Genomic DNA, 16,258 nt, shown 5'->3' on the forward strand with positions numbered 1-16,258 from the left:
GACCTCAATAATTGATGAACAGGAAATTACACTTGGCTCATCCAAATCTGACTCTGCCAAATTGATCTCAATCCCACTTTCCTTCTTCCTCACTGTATTCAGCAGTTCCCTCTTTCTCCATAATAAGATCAAACGTCTCTTACGCTCAAATATTACAGTACTTACTTTGATGGACTTTCTCATTAACTTATTCCATGTGTTTCCCACTCTGAGAAATAACTCAGTCCCAATTTCCATTTACTTTTCTATCCTTTTTTATTGTCATCTAAACTCACTTTGAGCCTGAACTGCACAGGAATAATTGCTCATTTGCTAATGCTTAATTCCATGGACACTCTTTTGAGTTAGGAACTTTCAAAGTGCATCAAGATGCCAATGTCTTCTCTGTAGAAGGTGACTATGCAGAGCTCAATCTAAGTGACAGAAAGGTCTTGGAAATATGCCCAAGGCATGCAGTAAACAGCAGATTTTTGGGTGGTTTTATTTGCAGGATTTAAAATTATGAACAATCCAAACTTACAAAGACATGCAATGGGAGCTCTAATCTCAGCTTTTGGCTCTAAATAAATCTTAGCCATTTATGTTACCCTAATTAATGAAAACCGATTATATTACACTGCAAATAACTCAACAGAAATCTACTTGGATCCTAACTGATCTACAGTAAAGAGTGCCAACCACTGTTTAAAATAACCTCATACAAGAGGCAAATCTCTGGATCATTTCCATCCATTGTGCTACACCTAAACTAAGACCAAACAGCCTTATTTTCACAGGTTAGGGAGTGTTTGTGTGTGAAATATATAGAAGCTATTTTATACAATACAATGTCATGAGGTAACACAAAGCTCCTTTCATTTTCAATGCATTTTACATTTGTTCTCGCCAAACCCCTGTAAGGTAGGCAGATATTATTTTATTACTCTTTGTGCTTCCTACTTTCTCATCCCCATAGCAAGTTTGGAGACAAATCCCTGAAGGTTCCTCCACAGCCTACGGGCCTTACACTAATTGCTTAAGATGTTCTTCTCTGTCAAACATATAGTGCAAAATCCATACCAAATGAAGAATGGCATGGATAAGGGAAGAGTTTTAGCCCCAGAGAGTATGTCTACACAGCAAAGAACCCCCCCCCCCCCCGAATAGCCAGTGCCAGCCAACTCAGCCTTGCAGGGCTCAGGCTCTGAGGCTGTTTCATTGCTGTGTAGACTTCCGAGCTCGGGCTGGCACCCAGGCTCCAGCCTCAGTCCAGAAGGGAAATGAAACAGCCCCAGAGCCCGAGCCCCGTGAGCCTGACTCAGCCATGGGTTTTTCTTTCCTGTGTAGACATACCCAGAATGTAGGTAAGAGGAGGAAAAAATCAATTAATTTAGGGGAGGCATGCATGGAGCTAAACTGCAGCAATTTTGCCCCTTTTAGACCTGAGCGCCTAGTCAAAGTTCAGGGCGCTGGGGATGTTCCCCTTGGAAACAGAAATTGATGGAGTCTGGTATTTTCTTTGATGCAATCATATTAGTTTACAAGGAATATAAAAAAATCCTCCTTCTACAAATGCAGGAGAAACAAAGAACAACAGGAGCAGTTTCTTAACTTACAGGCCCAAGCCTCTTTAGGCAACTGACCCAAAAGCTGTCTAGCTTTTCCAGGTTCACACTGTGGGCACAGTAGGCTTCTATGATTTTTGCGCTCTCTCTCTCTCTCTCTCTCGCTGTTCTTGTCTTTTTCAGTCTTTTTGTCCCTTTACCCTCCTCTACCCAAAACAATTCTCAGCCAAAAGCTCCTGGACAGGTTCACACTCATTTTTTGTCTTAGGTAGGGGCTTCTGCTTATAGTTATAAGAACAGGAGTACTTGTGGCACCTTAGAGACTAACACATTTATTTGAGCATAAGCTTTCGTGGGCTACAGCCCATTTCATCAGATGCATAGTTACAGTTATGCATAGTTAGTTATGTTAACTGAAGGGTGAGCTCACACCTATCAATCTCAGTGGGGTTTTAGCTCAACCCATGACTACATTTCACCTTGCTCCTTACAGTAAAAACAACAAGCTGCATTCTGACATATGCAAACTTTATGACACCCGAATTGGAATTAGAGCTATTCAAAAAATTACAAAACTTAAAGATTTTTGACAAGAAAAGGATACACTTTTACAATTTACCCTCCATATTTCAACCCACTCTCATTGGAATTTTTGATAAAAGGGGACACGAAATACTTAATCACTAGTCAACTTGGGTCTGGCCCTTTTCTCTTATTAAATAAAGATAAACCCTGAGAGGTGAACATATTTCTGGTATTTATGAGTCGGAATGGTAGAATACAGCCTGCTCAAACCCACCCCCTGCATATTTTATGTGTCCATACGGCAGGAAAAAGTCATTTCATATTACTACTAGACTTTTAGCAATTAATCTCACCAGAAGCCTTTCTTGTTTATCGAATAAACACATTCCAAAATTACTGTTCATTTGCGTATTTCAAAAAACTATTTTTGACTTGGTGAACAGAAAATATTAGAAAGAATTAGTCCTACAGTAATCTTGCTTCATTTTAACTATGGAGTTAGGTAAATGTCACCCTCTTCTAACCTCCTAATTTACCTCTGCACTATAAGTTAGTCATGTTGAGGGGAAAGGATAGTCATGTACCTAAATTCCTTCCAAGAAGCTCAGAATGCTTTATAAACATTAGCAAATTAATCCCCTAACACAGGTGATGCAGCAAATATTTCCTACCATTTTAACGGATGGAGAAATTGAAACACATAGGTAAGTGACTTGCCCAAGCTTACCACAGACATCCCAGGTAACCTTGGGCAAATCATTTCATTATGTACCTCAGTCTCTTAGGGAGAAATTAACCCCTCTTCTGAAGACCAGTAAAAGAACTATGTCCCACTTAAGCCCTCAAAACAGGGCCTCAGTGGAACTTGAACTGGCTTTGAGATGCCTCTCAGCATAGCTGTTAAATTCAGTATAAGCAGTCAAATCCTCTGTGATCACAAGGATTTGGAGTGACACAAAGACCATAGAATCATAGAATCATAGAATATCAGGGTTGGAAGGGACCCCAGAAGGTCATCTAGTCCAACCCCCTGCTCAAAGCAGGACCAATTCCCAGTTAAATCATCCCAGCCAGGGCTTTGTCAAGCCTGACCTTAAAAACCTCTAAGGAAGGAGATTCTACCACCTCCCTAGGGAACGCATTCCAGTGTTTCACCACCCTCTTAGTGAAAAAGTTTTTCCTAATATCCAATCTAAACCTCCCCCACTGCAACTTGAGACCATTACTCCTCGTTCTGTCATCTGCTACCATTGAGAACAGTCTAGAGCCATCCTCTTTGGAACCCCCTTTCAGGTAGTTGAAAGCAGCTATCAAATCCCCCCTCATTCTTCTCTTCTGCAGGCTAAACAATCCCAGCTCCCTCAGCCTCTCCTCATAACTCAAGATAAACCAGAAATGTATCACCTTAATGAACATTTTTAGGATATTCTTCCTAGTAGGAAACACTGTGGGAAGGGACAATCTTTTTGTTCACATCCCAGCACAAGCATAATTTGTCAAACATGGATAGCAGAGTCTGCTGAAAAGAGGGCCAGGACTAGAAGAGCAGGACTGGTCTAGGTAAGGACTGAGGGGCTGGATTTGCAATAGCACCAAAGTAACATAGCAGCATAAGACCCATGAATATTGTGGTCCTAAATATTGTGGTCCTAAATCACTTAGGTGCATAGGCAAAGTTTTGGGTAGAAGATTTCACTTACCCTTTCTCCAGTATGCCTGGCTGAAGCTAGCAGTATTATTTCTTCACTTTCACTAACAATTTGAAAATTTGAGAAAGAAAAATCTATGCTTTTATTATTACCAAAGAATGCAAGTACAGTCTTAAGAACATGCAACCACAGGCTAAACAAACACCTTTTTGCTAACAAATGCTGAAAATTTGCCAGAGAGTACAAGGATTGGTTGGCTTCTCTCATTCCAACTTACTTGCTGATGTACTCTGCACTCAGAAGTTTGCCACATGTCTTGCATTTAAAACAGCCCAAATGCCAATATTTGTCCAAAGCTACCAACGACTGTCCATTTCTTATTTCTGAACCACAGCCCCCACAATCTGTAAAAGAAAAATCCTCTGTAAAATTAATCATATGCTTTATGCGTAACTGATCATGAGTGTGCAATAGTACAGGTTACTGCAAGACAAATATCCATTAGTGTTCTCACAGGAAATTTTGAATCTCATTACCTGCTGCCCACCCATGTGTGCTTCATTCTGGGGTGGCAAGTTGGATAGATATAATATCACTGACAGGGTGACTACTTAAAAGAAACATTAGTTTTTCTAATGAGGTGGATTTTGAAGGTACTTTAATACATTTGCAGTGTATGTATACAATATGCAGTATTGCCAACTCCAAGCTTTTCAAAACTTCTAAGTCAGGTCCCCTCAAAGTCATGAAATTGTCCGAAAAACAATCCAATTTTTAAAAATAATAAATTTCAGGTTCTTATTATTTGCCCTGTTTTTTGAGTGTTTAGGTTACACTCGGGTCATGTTTTCAGGCTTTTTTCTGCAACCATGAGGGTCAGAAACTTATTTAGAATAGGAAAGCTGAAAGTTTCATGTAATAGCTTGCCTCCAGGAGCTGGGGTTTTAAGAAAAAACACCAAGTTTCATAAGGCTCACTAACAAAACATGAGGGTTGGTAACACAGAATGTACCACATGTAAAAGTTAATCACTAACTACATATTTTTTTACTTATTTATAAAATGCACTTACCAACAATAACAAAGTTCTAAGCACATATACAAAAATTACAGCCTCACACAACTTATTAATATTAGCAAAATAGACTATGTCCAAGTAGTACCATACCCCACCTACACTCATTCATTCCAGCACAAAGATTCAGGTAAGACTTCAAAAGTTGGTTTTTAAAGCTTCCAAGGCCTTATTTAGGCACCTAAATAATCTGATTTACTTAAGTGCGGAGTATCCAGCTGCTCCCACTGAATTCCCACTAAGCAAATTCATCACTCAAATTTGGAAGAAAAATACGAAGCATTTTTTTTTGTCTGAGGCTTGGTCTACACTACAGACTTACGTCGGTATAACTACGTTGCTTGGGAGTGTGCAAAATCCACAGTGATGCCGTTATACTGACCTAACCACCAGAGTCGATGGGAGGGCTTCTCCTGTTGACATAGCTACCGCCTCTCAGGGAGGTGGAGTACCTACGGCAACGGCATAGGTAGCTTCTGCACTGAGTGCTACAGCAGCACAGCTGTATCGGTGCAGCTGCACCGCTGCAGCATTATATGTGTAGACAAACCCTAAGTGAAGTAGTAAGAAGATTTATATTGAATCAGCCCTCTTCTGATATTACCAGCTCAGTTTGAACACTGAGTAAATAAGAAAAACTTTGCTTTAAGTCCCTAGGAGCAGATGAAACTTGCCATAAAAGTTTAAAAGCAACAACATACATATAAGTAGATAATCACTATGAAGAGCTGTATAAAAGAAAAACAATTTGCGAAAGAATGGAACTGGGCAAACATGTTGCCTTGGAGAGCACTCTCAGCTCTTCCCAGGGCAAATCTCATGAATGATACCAACCTAGAAAAACACCGTCACTTCTAATTAGCATGCAAAATACAAGGTACTCTTCCTCATTCACTACTTTCAGAGTCCCATAAAAGTCTCAAACTAATGAAAGCTTCCATTGCTTAGGAGTGCAATAAATTAAAAGAGGACTAGATGTTCCCAGTTATCTTGTATTCAGGTCAGTACTATTAAAACACTAATGTCTCTATGGATTTAAATGGATTCAAGAAGCAGTGGTGCTCAGAGTAGAATTTTTTAAGAGGCAGAGAAGATACATGAGTGGTGTGTTTTTATTTTCAGAGGGGACTACTTTCACGGTTGAGAGTGTGGTAACAGGACTCCAATATACCCAAAGCGTAATGCTCGTGCTTAGTTCTGGGATCACAATAATACTTATAACAGTATGCTCATAGAACATGTCTCATCTTTGAAGTGTAACCCACTGGTAAGTGTGTGTTACAAGTCCCTCTTGGTGCCAACCCACAGACAACACGAGTTGTTACATTCCCCAGTTATGGAGCTTCAGCTAAAGCTGTAGTGGCTCCTTCATTTAGTTGTGAAGGTCCCCAGTTCAATCCCCAGCATGTTGGCCAAGATGGTGGCTGTCACATAGCACTTTACAAACATTCATCAGTTAATGCATAACACCATCCTTGTGCTGTAGGCAATAGGCAATTATCACTAGGCAGAAAGGTGAAAAGGTCTTTCCCAAAGCCTCAGAGACAGAAGTTCACAGCTCCCAGTCCTATCCTCTCTGGGTGCTCCACTGGGTTTAGGAAGATTTCCATGAGGTTGGCACTCAGAGTCATACTGTGACAGTTCACATAATGCTGGATTCAAGCCCTAGTACACCAACTTAAAAAAAAAGACATGAATTCAATTAAAGGTATTTTCACAGTGGTTACTACTGCTGGCTGTGCTACAGGAAGGTCAGATCATGTGGGTTGGAGAAAAGATGCCTGCGTTTCTAAGTTAAACTATTCCTGCAACAACGCCCATCACTGATGACAGAATTCAAACTCAGGACACTAAAAGAAAAAGCCATTCACAATGTCTCTTCTGTGTAGGGACTGTATCTTTGTCTGTGTTTGCATAGTATTCAGCACAAAAGGGTTATCATCCTGACTGGGGTCTACAGGTGCTACTGCACAATAATCCAGGTAGGTCAAAATGTGTCAAATATTTAAAACTGTAATGCAAATTTTGTATTTCAGTGAAGAAAAAGTGGCAAATATTTTCACAATTCCGGCTCCCCTCCCCCACCACTCCCATGTTTTGATCAGCTAGATCAATAATGACAAGAGAGACCTCCAACTAAGTAGCAAGAATCAGTCTGGTTAAGTAACCACTATAAAAGAAGACAATCAACAGTGACTCAGGAGCTGCACAAATCTCCTTGATTAAATGATGGCCTACTATAGCCTGTCAAACCTGCAGTGCCTTGAAAGCAGAACTGGAAGGAAAAATAAAGAAGGGAGATCTGGAGGTTTACCAGCAGTATTATCTGGGATATATTAATGAGAAAGAAGAATGCATAAAATCCAGGGTGTAATGACAGACTCAAGTCTTTAAGCATTTGCAGTCTAAAAAGGAAGGATCTGAAAATAAGTCAAGAAGGAACAAGAATATATTGATGTATTTTCAAAAGAGAAGCTTAAAAAGGTGTTAAAATATGCAGAGATTGTGAGAAAAAGCAACAATCTAGTTATAAACAAAGTGATACTAGCATCAGAGTCACAGTCATCTCTCTTCTCTTCTATCTGAGCTCCATTATTATCGGAAGAACTCTGGAGGCATAATGACAGTTTGATGGAGAAAAGACAGAACCAGGAACACTGAGACATCCAGAGTCATTTAGAGACGCCAGAAAGGAAAACAAACAAGTCCTTTAAGGAGGAGGAAAAAAGATGCACAAAGCCACACAAGATCCAAGATTATTATTGCTGGTAAAGTGATTCCAAATCAGAGGAGTCCATTATAAATTTCTGAAAAACTGACTTCTTTAGCGTAATTTCTGTTTAAAATAAAAGGTGCATTTAGTTTCTTAAATGTGGTATTAATAAGACTACAAATATGATAGCCTAAAGAAGTGTAACAGTACCAGCATGTTAATGAGCACAGAATTATAGCAGGTGACGTTTGTTTGCTTTTGGTGGATTTGTGAAGCGTGAGGGAAGTTATAATGTGTCTCTTTAAGACCATTATGCTGAACCCCAGCAGAGCTGGAAATCAGCCTAGGGCAAAAGCCTTTGCAGTCTGAAGCAGATTGCTGGACCTCTGCTAATAAATTAATCCCACACTTGGGTATGTGCCCAGACCTACTCCCACAAGACACTACACACCTCAGTATAGGTTCTCCTAATAGAAAGCAGTAATCTGTTTGGGAACCTCCATGTGCCAGGAGTTTTATTTGGTAATCTAATTTGATCTCATCTGTAGAGTTTTATTTTTACAGACTTAGTACAATACAGTGTATTTGGTTGTCATTCACTCTACATCTTATTTGAGCTTTTGGCTGGCTGTGAAGCATTTTTGGTGTATTTCTTTTAACAGCTCTTTTTCCTATTAAATTTTGGACAATTAAAAACAAATACTGCAGTTGCTATGCCAACTATGCCTGTTTATGTAAGTCCTTGTCTACTTGTCTCTGAGGAAACATCCTTCGCTGACTCATTTCTCTTCAACCAATAGGTCTGTGTAGGATACAAATGAATTTTCTGATATATTTTGATATATTCACCTTAATACACATTGTCAGAAAGTTTTACAGAGAGAGTCCACCAGAAACTAAAGAGAAAAGGAAGATGTTTATTCATATAACAATTAAAGATGCAGTGGCTCAGGATGGGAGCAGAGAGAGAGAGAAGGGAGATTCCCGTTTTTCCTCCAGATCATTAAGTGTCGGGGGGAGGGGACTGAATAGAGAAGGAGAGGAGGCCAGAACTTAAGTGAACACATAGGGATACTAGTAGATACAGTGTCAGAGAATTAGAGTTCAGCAAGTCCACAGAGATTTCCTGAAAGAAAACAGAGCATCCCTAAGCTGGATTCAGAGATGAATAGACTGATGAATAAGGCTGCACAGTTGGCATGTTGGTCCTAGAGCCAAGTCAAACTCACGTCATTGTGCTAGATGGGGTAACCTGGAATAAAAATTGGTCAGCATTTTCCCTGGTCCTTGTCTCACTTGCCTAGAAACAAATGTTTCATACACCATTTTCTTTTATGGAGAGAAGTGCTCAGTCAAAATAAAATGGCTATTAAAATAAAAAACTCAATAATAACAGGGGATTTCAACTATCCCCATATTAACTGGATACATATCACCTCACGAAGGGATGGCAGAGATAAAGTTTCTTGACACCTTAAATGACACTTGCTTGGAGCAACTAGTCCTGGAACCCACAAGAGGAGAGGCAGTTCTTGATTTAGTCCTCAGTGGAGCACAGAATCAGGTCTGAGAGGTGAATATAGCTGGACCGCTTGGTAATAACTGACCATAATATAATTAACTCCCCTGTGGTGGGGAAAACACCTCAGCGGCTGTAACTACCAACACTGTAGCATTTAATTTCAGAAAGGGGAACTACACAAAAATGTGGAGGTTAGTTAAACAGAAATTCAAAGGTACAGCACCAAAAGTAAAATCCTGCAAGCCGCATGGAAACTTTTAAAAGACATCATAATAGAGGCTCAAATTAAATGTATACCCTACATTAAAAAACATAGTAAGAGAACCAAAAAAAAAAAAGGCCACCATGGCTAAACAACAAAGTAAAGAAAGCACTGAGAGGCGAAAAGGCATCCTTTAAAAAATGGAAGTTAAATCCTAATGAGGAAAATAGAAAGGAGCATAAACTCTGGCAAATGAAGTGTAAAAATATAATTAGTAAGGCCAAAAAAGAATTTGAAGAACAGCTAGCCAAAGACTCAAAAAGTAATAGCAAAAAATGTTTTAAGTACATCAGAAGCAGGAAGCCAGTGGGGCCACTGGATGATCAAGATGCTAAAGGAGCACTCAAGGACAATAAGGCCATTGTGGAGAAACTAAATGAATTATTTGCATCGATCTTCACGGCTGAGGATGTGAGGGAGATTCCCAAACCTGAGTCATTCTTTTTAGGTGACAAATCTGAGGAACTGTCGCAGATTGGGGTGTCATTAGAGGAGTTGTTGGAACAAACTGATAAACTAAACAGTAATAAGTCACCAGGACCAGATGGTATTCGCCCAAGAGTGATGAAGGAACTCAAATGTGAAATTGCAGGACTACTAACTGTCATCTGTAACCTATCATTTAAATCAGCTTCTGTACCAAGTGACTGGAGGATAGCTAATGTGATGCCAATTTTTAAAAAGGGCTACAGCAGTGACCTTGGCAATTACAGGCTAGTAAACCTGACTTCAGTACCGGGCAAACTGGTTGAAACTACAATAAAGAACAAAATTGTCAGACACATAGACGAACATAATTTGTTGGGGAAGAGTCAACATGGTTTTTGTAAAGGGAAATCATGCCTCATCAATCTACTAGAATTCTTTAAGGGGGTCAACAAGCATGTGGACAAGGGGGATCCAGTGGATATAGTGTGCTTACATTTTCAGAAAGCCTTTGACAAGGTCCTTCATCAAAGGCTCTTAAGCAAAGTAAGCTGTCATGGGATAAGAGGGAAGCTCCTCTCATGGAGTGGTAACTGATTAAAAGATAGAAAACAGAGGGTAGGAATAAATAAATGGTCAGTTTTCAGAATGGAGAGAGGTAAATAGTGGTGTCCCCCAGGGGTCTATACTGGAACCAGACCTATTCAATATATTCATAAATGATCTGGAAAAAGAGGTAAACAGTAAAGTGTCAAAATTTGCAGATGATACAAAACTACTCAAGATAGTTAAGTCCCAGGCAGACTGCGAAGAGCTACAAAAGGATCTCTCAAAACTGGGTGACTGGGCAACAAAATGGCAGATGAAAATCAATGTTGATAAATGCAAACTAGTGCACATTGGAAAACATAATTCCAACTATACATATCAAATGATAGGGTCTAAATTAGCTGTTCCAACTCAAGAAAGAGATCTTGGAGTCATTGTGAAGAGTTCTCTAAAAACATCCACTCAACGTGCAGTGACAGTCAAAAAAGCTAACAAAATGTTAGGAATCATTAAGAAAGGGATAGATAATAAGACAGAAAATATCATATTGCCTCTATATAAATCCATGGTACGCCCACATATTGAATACTATGAGTAAATGTGGTTACCCCATCTCAAAAAAGATATATTGGACTTGGAAAAGGTTCAGAAAAGGGCAACAAAAATTATTACAGGTAGGAACGGCTGCTGTATGAGGAGAGATTAATAAGACGGGGACTTTTCAGCTTGGAAAAGGGACAACTAAGGGGGGATATGATAGAGATCTATAAAATCAAGAGTAGTGTGGAGAAAGTAAATAAGGAAGTGTTATTTACTCCTCATAACACAAGAACTAGGGGCCACCAAATTAAATTAATCGGCAGCAGATTTAAAATGAACAAAAGGAAGTATTTTTTCCACACAATGCAGAGTCAACCTGTGGAACTCCTTGCCAGAGGATGCTGTGAAGGCCAAGACTATAACAGAGTTCAAATAAGAACTAGATAAATTAATGGAGGATAGGTCCATCAATGGCTATTAGCCAGGATGGGCGGGGATGGGGTACCTAGCCTCTGTTTGCCAGAAGCTGGGAATGGGCAACAGGGGATGAATCACTTGATGATTCCCTGTTCTGTTCATTCCCTCTGGGGCACCTGGCATTGGCCACTGTTGGAAGACAGGATACTGGGCTAGATGGATCTTTGGTCTGACCCACTATGGCCATTCTTATGTTAAAACACTAAGCCTTTTTCATGGTGAAACTCTTTCAGTTGTTTTTTAGACAGTGAATCCTAAGTGCCATTTATTGCCTTATGAAGCATAACTACAATTTGTCATTTTGGACTTTCAGTTTCAAATTCAGCTAACAGATTTCTGAATATGTTTGTCCATTTCTGCCATTTTGGAAAGAATCGCTCCTTCCTGATATTTACTAAATGCTGGAGAAGTAGCTAAAGCAAATGGCATGCTGCCTTCTTTCTCGCTCAGATTTTCCAAGTTATTTTTTACAATCTCTCTATTACTACTTGATCTAGTGGTTGTCTTTATAATATTTGTTATCAGACTTTTGACTAAGTTCCTGTTGTTTTTCCTTTTCAGTTATATATATACACATCTTTATTACAGCAGATGTTGAGCTGTTTTCCTATCAGGTCATCTACTCCAGTCCCCTGCACTCATGGCAGGAATAAGTATTATCTAGACCATCCTTGACAGGTGTTTGTCTAACCTGCTCTTAAAAATCTCCAATGATGGAGATTCCACAACCTCCCTAGGCAATTTATTCCAGTGCTTACCCACCCTGACAGTTAGGAAATTTTTCCTAATGTCCAACCTAAACCGCTCTTGCTGTAATTTAAGCCCATTGCTTCTTGTCCTATCCTCAGAGGTTAAGGAGAACAATTTTTCTCCCTCCTGGTTGTAACAACCTTTTATGTACTTGAAAACTGTTATCATGTCCCCTCTCATTCTTCTCTTCTCCAGACTAAATACACCGAATTTTTTCAATCTTCCCTCAGAGGTCATGTTTTCTAGACCTTTAATCATTTTTGTTGCTCTTCTCTGGACTTTCTCCAATTTGTCCACATCCTTCTTGTAGTGTGGGGCCCAAAACTGGACACAGTACTCCAGATGAGGCCTCACCAATGTCGAATAGAGGGGGACGATCACGTCCCTCGATCTGCTTGCTATGCCCCTACTTATACATCCCAAAATGCCATTGGCCTTCTTGGCAACAAGGGCACTCTGCTGGCTCATATCCAGCTTCTCGTCCACTGTCACCCCTAGGTCCTTTTCCGCAGAACTGCTGCCTAGCCATTCGGTCCCTAGTCTGTAGCTGTGCATTGGGTTCTTCCGTCCTAAGTGCAGGACCCTGCACTTATCCTTATTGAACCTCATCAGATTTCTTTTGGCCCACTTGAGGCCTAATGGAGCAGAACTTCTCATGTCTTGCTTAGACTCCTGCTAATACATCCCAGAATTATGTTTCCTTTTTTGTAACAGTGTTACAACGTTGACTCATATTTAGCTTGTGATCCAGTACAACCCCCAGATCCCTTTCTGCAACACTCCTTCCTAGGCAGTCATTTCCCATTTTGTATGTCTGCAACTGATTGTTCCTCCCTAAGTGGAGTATTTTGCATTTCTTTTTACTGAATTTCATCCTATTTTCTTCAGACCATCCAGATCAGTTTGAATTTTAATCCTATTCTCCAAAGTACTTGCAACACCTCCCAGCTAGGTATCGTCTGCAAACTTTATAAGTGTGCTCTCTATGCCATTATCTAAATCATTGATGAAGATATTGAACAGAACCCGACCCAGAACTGATCCCTACGGGACCCCACTCAATATGCCCTTCCAGCTTGACTGTGAACCACTGATAACTACTCTCTGGGAATGGTTTTCCAACCAGTTATACACCCACCGTATAGTATCTCCATCCTAGATTGTATTTCCCTACAATATGAACTATAAGATCAAGTGGAGGATATGAAAGTAACACATGGGATTATAAAACTTTCAAACTTTTGTTGTTTTTGTGGTTTTCCCTAGTTGTTTCTTTCCAATTTTGTTACTCTCAAAATGACTGGTGTGTAATAGATCTTGTGAGGGGCAATGAAAGCCAGCAGGCTACCTCACCAGCTTGTGCACAAAAGTACACTCTCCAGCCACAGGATTTCAATTTCTTTCCTTCAGAACTTCAGTTTTATTTCTTTAAATAAAACTGTTTAACACAAGTTCAGCATCTCACTCATGTTTCTTCCCCGGACCCAGGGTCTTCTGCAGAAGCCTGTCTATTCCCTGCAGCTCTTACACTCCATCCTAGCCTGCTCCCTGAAGGTTTCACTCCAGAAGCTCTATTTCCCTGCAGCTCTTACACTCCATCTACCTGAGAGTCACATATGAAATGGGTTCTGTCCCCTGATCCAGGGACTCCTGCAGGAGCCTTCCTATTCCCTGAATTTTTCACTAACAACTAATGTACTTACTGGCTCTTATGAAGACCAGGTGATCTTCAAGGTATCACCTGATCCCTGGCCTCACAGTATCCACTGGGGTCTAAGACCAACTCCCTGCGATAGAGAATGTCTGAAAATTTGAACATATAGGGCCTGATCCAACTCCCAAAGTCAAGTTCGTGGAAAGACTCCCATTGACTTTAATGGGAGCTGGCTCAGGCCTATATTTGGATATTTAATACTTGCACATGTTTGAGGATATAGTCAAGGAAAGGACACTTTTGTTTTTAAAGGCCAAATTTTCCCCGGAATTTGCTCCTAGGATCCATGGACGTCAAAGGTACAACACAGTCCTAAACCTCAACAATTACTGTAAAACACTCAGTTTATGGAACATGAAGCAATTTCAATAAAACGGGAAGTAAAACATGAATTCTGAGTGAAAAGGAGGAGAAGGGTGGCAGGATTTATGAACCCTAGGGGATTAGGGTTGTTCTGTCAATCAACCCTTTCAGCAAGAGCTAGACCCCTACTAAAAACTGCTATGCAAATTCTGGTGGCTTATTGAGAAAGACATGGCATGTTGAACTCCATCAAGATATGGAAAGGAGAGACGACGCTCCGGTCAGAGGGAACTAGAAACAAGAATGGACAGACCCTGCAGTAAATACTAGGAACAGCCAATTCTGGGGAATAAGCTTTGGCTAAAATTTATGTTCTGTTATAATTTGAGTTACCAGAAAAGCCAAACAGCAGGAAAGGGGGTAAATTTGACTTTACACAGCCTGGGTAGATTTTATTTGGAGCAGGAGGAGACCACCACTGTCCACATAGGGATTTGGAAAAGTACTCAGAGGAATGGTGGACATCCCTTTCACCAAGTTTCTACAAGCAGAAAATTCCACTGAAATCAATGGCACTGTGCTGATTTCTGCAAGCAGAGGGTCTGGCCCAGAATATATTGCCAAGGAGGTTTGCTGAGAATCACAGCATCCTGAGTAAAAGTCACTCAGCACACTGTGTTCAGCTGATGTCACTGCTCAGTAAAATGCTACAGGATTTATGGTAAACGAAATGAAGCTCAGAACAAATAAAAAGTAGTAAGCGATGCAAGTTTATGCAACTGCATCTACCATATGTCACCTATTAAAATATGGTTTTGAGGGTAATTTGACAGCAGCATATGAAATATGCTTTACATAAAGATAAATGGTCATAAAGGAAATGGAAATGAAAAGATCTGAAAACAGCAGTATTTTAATGCAATCATAGATCCATGCCACACACATAGTACCCCGAGGGTCAGCCTTGGGCAAAAACATTGAGAAAAATCAAAATACAAAGGCAATTCAATAGGAAAGATTTAATATCAAAAGAGAATATGCTTTGATGGTCTGTGCCTTTTAAAACAATACAGAAATAACCACAGTGGGCAAAATCAGGTAAACGGTCACTGAGGCAGGATTTGGCAAAATTCCCAATTGCACAGAAAAGCGATATACTTAAGGTTTCACAAATAACCAGCATGGAACGCTCAGGACTGCTGGCTGGCCTATTGCATTTACAGACATCACGTTTGTTGAGATCTGCATAATATCCTGCAAATGGCAATAGTGAACCCCTTCTGCAGGCAGGCATACTGCAAAACCAGTTTGTCTGAAAAGTAAAAAGGCAAATCCAGACTGCATCAAAAAGACACTGTTTCTCATGCTCAATCCTGCAAACCCTTATAATCGAGCAGTGTTTTGGCCTACTCATGACAGTACAGTGAGCACTGTGTAAGGGCTGGCCCCTAAGAGATTTTCTCAATGACATGTACAGCATGGTAGATTCAATCATGTTGACTTATTTATAGATAATTAAATGAACTTGTTCTGCCAGGCATCTTGGGCCCGATCCAACTCCCATTCACTAAATGTGTGTCTTCCAATTATCTTTAATGAGAACTGTAGAAAAGATGGGCTAGATTCACTCCTGGTTTACAATGACTTCAGCCAACTTATGTCAGGGCCCATGACAGTGAACTTTAGTTCAGTTCAATTCTCTTTCCTCCAAGTCAACTTTAGTAATATAAAGATTTTAAGACAGGATCAAAGTAACAAAGGTCACTGGTAACAACCAAAAGAGGTTTCCCAGCTTCCAGCTAGTTGGGAGGGGATACAATAAGCCCTTTCCCCTAGGTATCCACCAGTATGGTAGATTCCCTTTTGCTTTTATAGCTTCTTCCCAGGGCAGGTTCCTACCTGTAACTCCTTACAGGCTGTAAGTTAAGGGAATTGTACAGCCACGTGGCTTTATTCACTAAACGACAAATAGATTGTTTCTAAAAAGAACTACTTACTTCGCAGGGCCTGGACGAGGAAAGTGCTATTGCTGCCAGCAGGGGGCAGTGAACACTTCTGGCAGACACACTCTTTCCCATTGAAAGTCACCCGGTCCCCAGGAGGAAAAGGCAGCCTGCAGCAGGAAAAATGAAAACATGACAAACAGAAAATCCTCACTTCCCTTACTGAGGTCAGACATCACTTTCCTTACAGGAACCAATCATTTTTT

General features: G+C 40.2%; 1 protein-coding gene across 14 annotated transcripts in view; it reads right to left on the minus strand.

Annotated features, from left to right (window-relative positions):
- ABLIM2 (actin binding LIM protein family member 2) overlaps window positions 1-16,258 on the minus strand; it is a 217,245-nt gene that overhangs the window by 116,949 nt on the left and 84,038 nt on the right. For all 14 annotated transcript variants that reach the window (XR_012158735.1, XM_073342609.1, XM_073342605.1 and 11 more), the window contains exons 4-5: window positions 16,047-16,162; window positions 3,996-4,122 (exon numbers count right to left, since the gene is read on the minus strand). Coding sequence is in view for 13 of the 14 variants with exons in the window: in XM_073342609.1 (XP_073198710.1) it covers window positions 3,996-4,122; window positions 16,047-16,162 (243 nt within the window). In the remaining variant the exon portion in view is untranslated. The remainder of the gene's footprint in view (window positions 1-3,995; window positions 4,123-16,046; window positions 16,163-16,258) is intronic.

This window comes from Lepidochelys kempii, chromosome 4, assembly GCF_965140265.1.
Source record: "Lepidochelys kempii isolate rLepKem1 chromosome 4, rLepKem1.hap2, whole genome shotgun sequence".
NCBI lineage: Eukaryota > Metazoa > Chordata > Testudines > Cheloniidae > Lepidochelys > Lepidochelys kempii.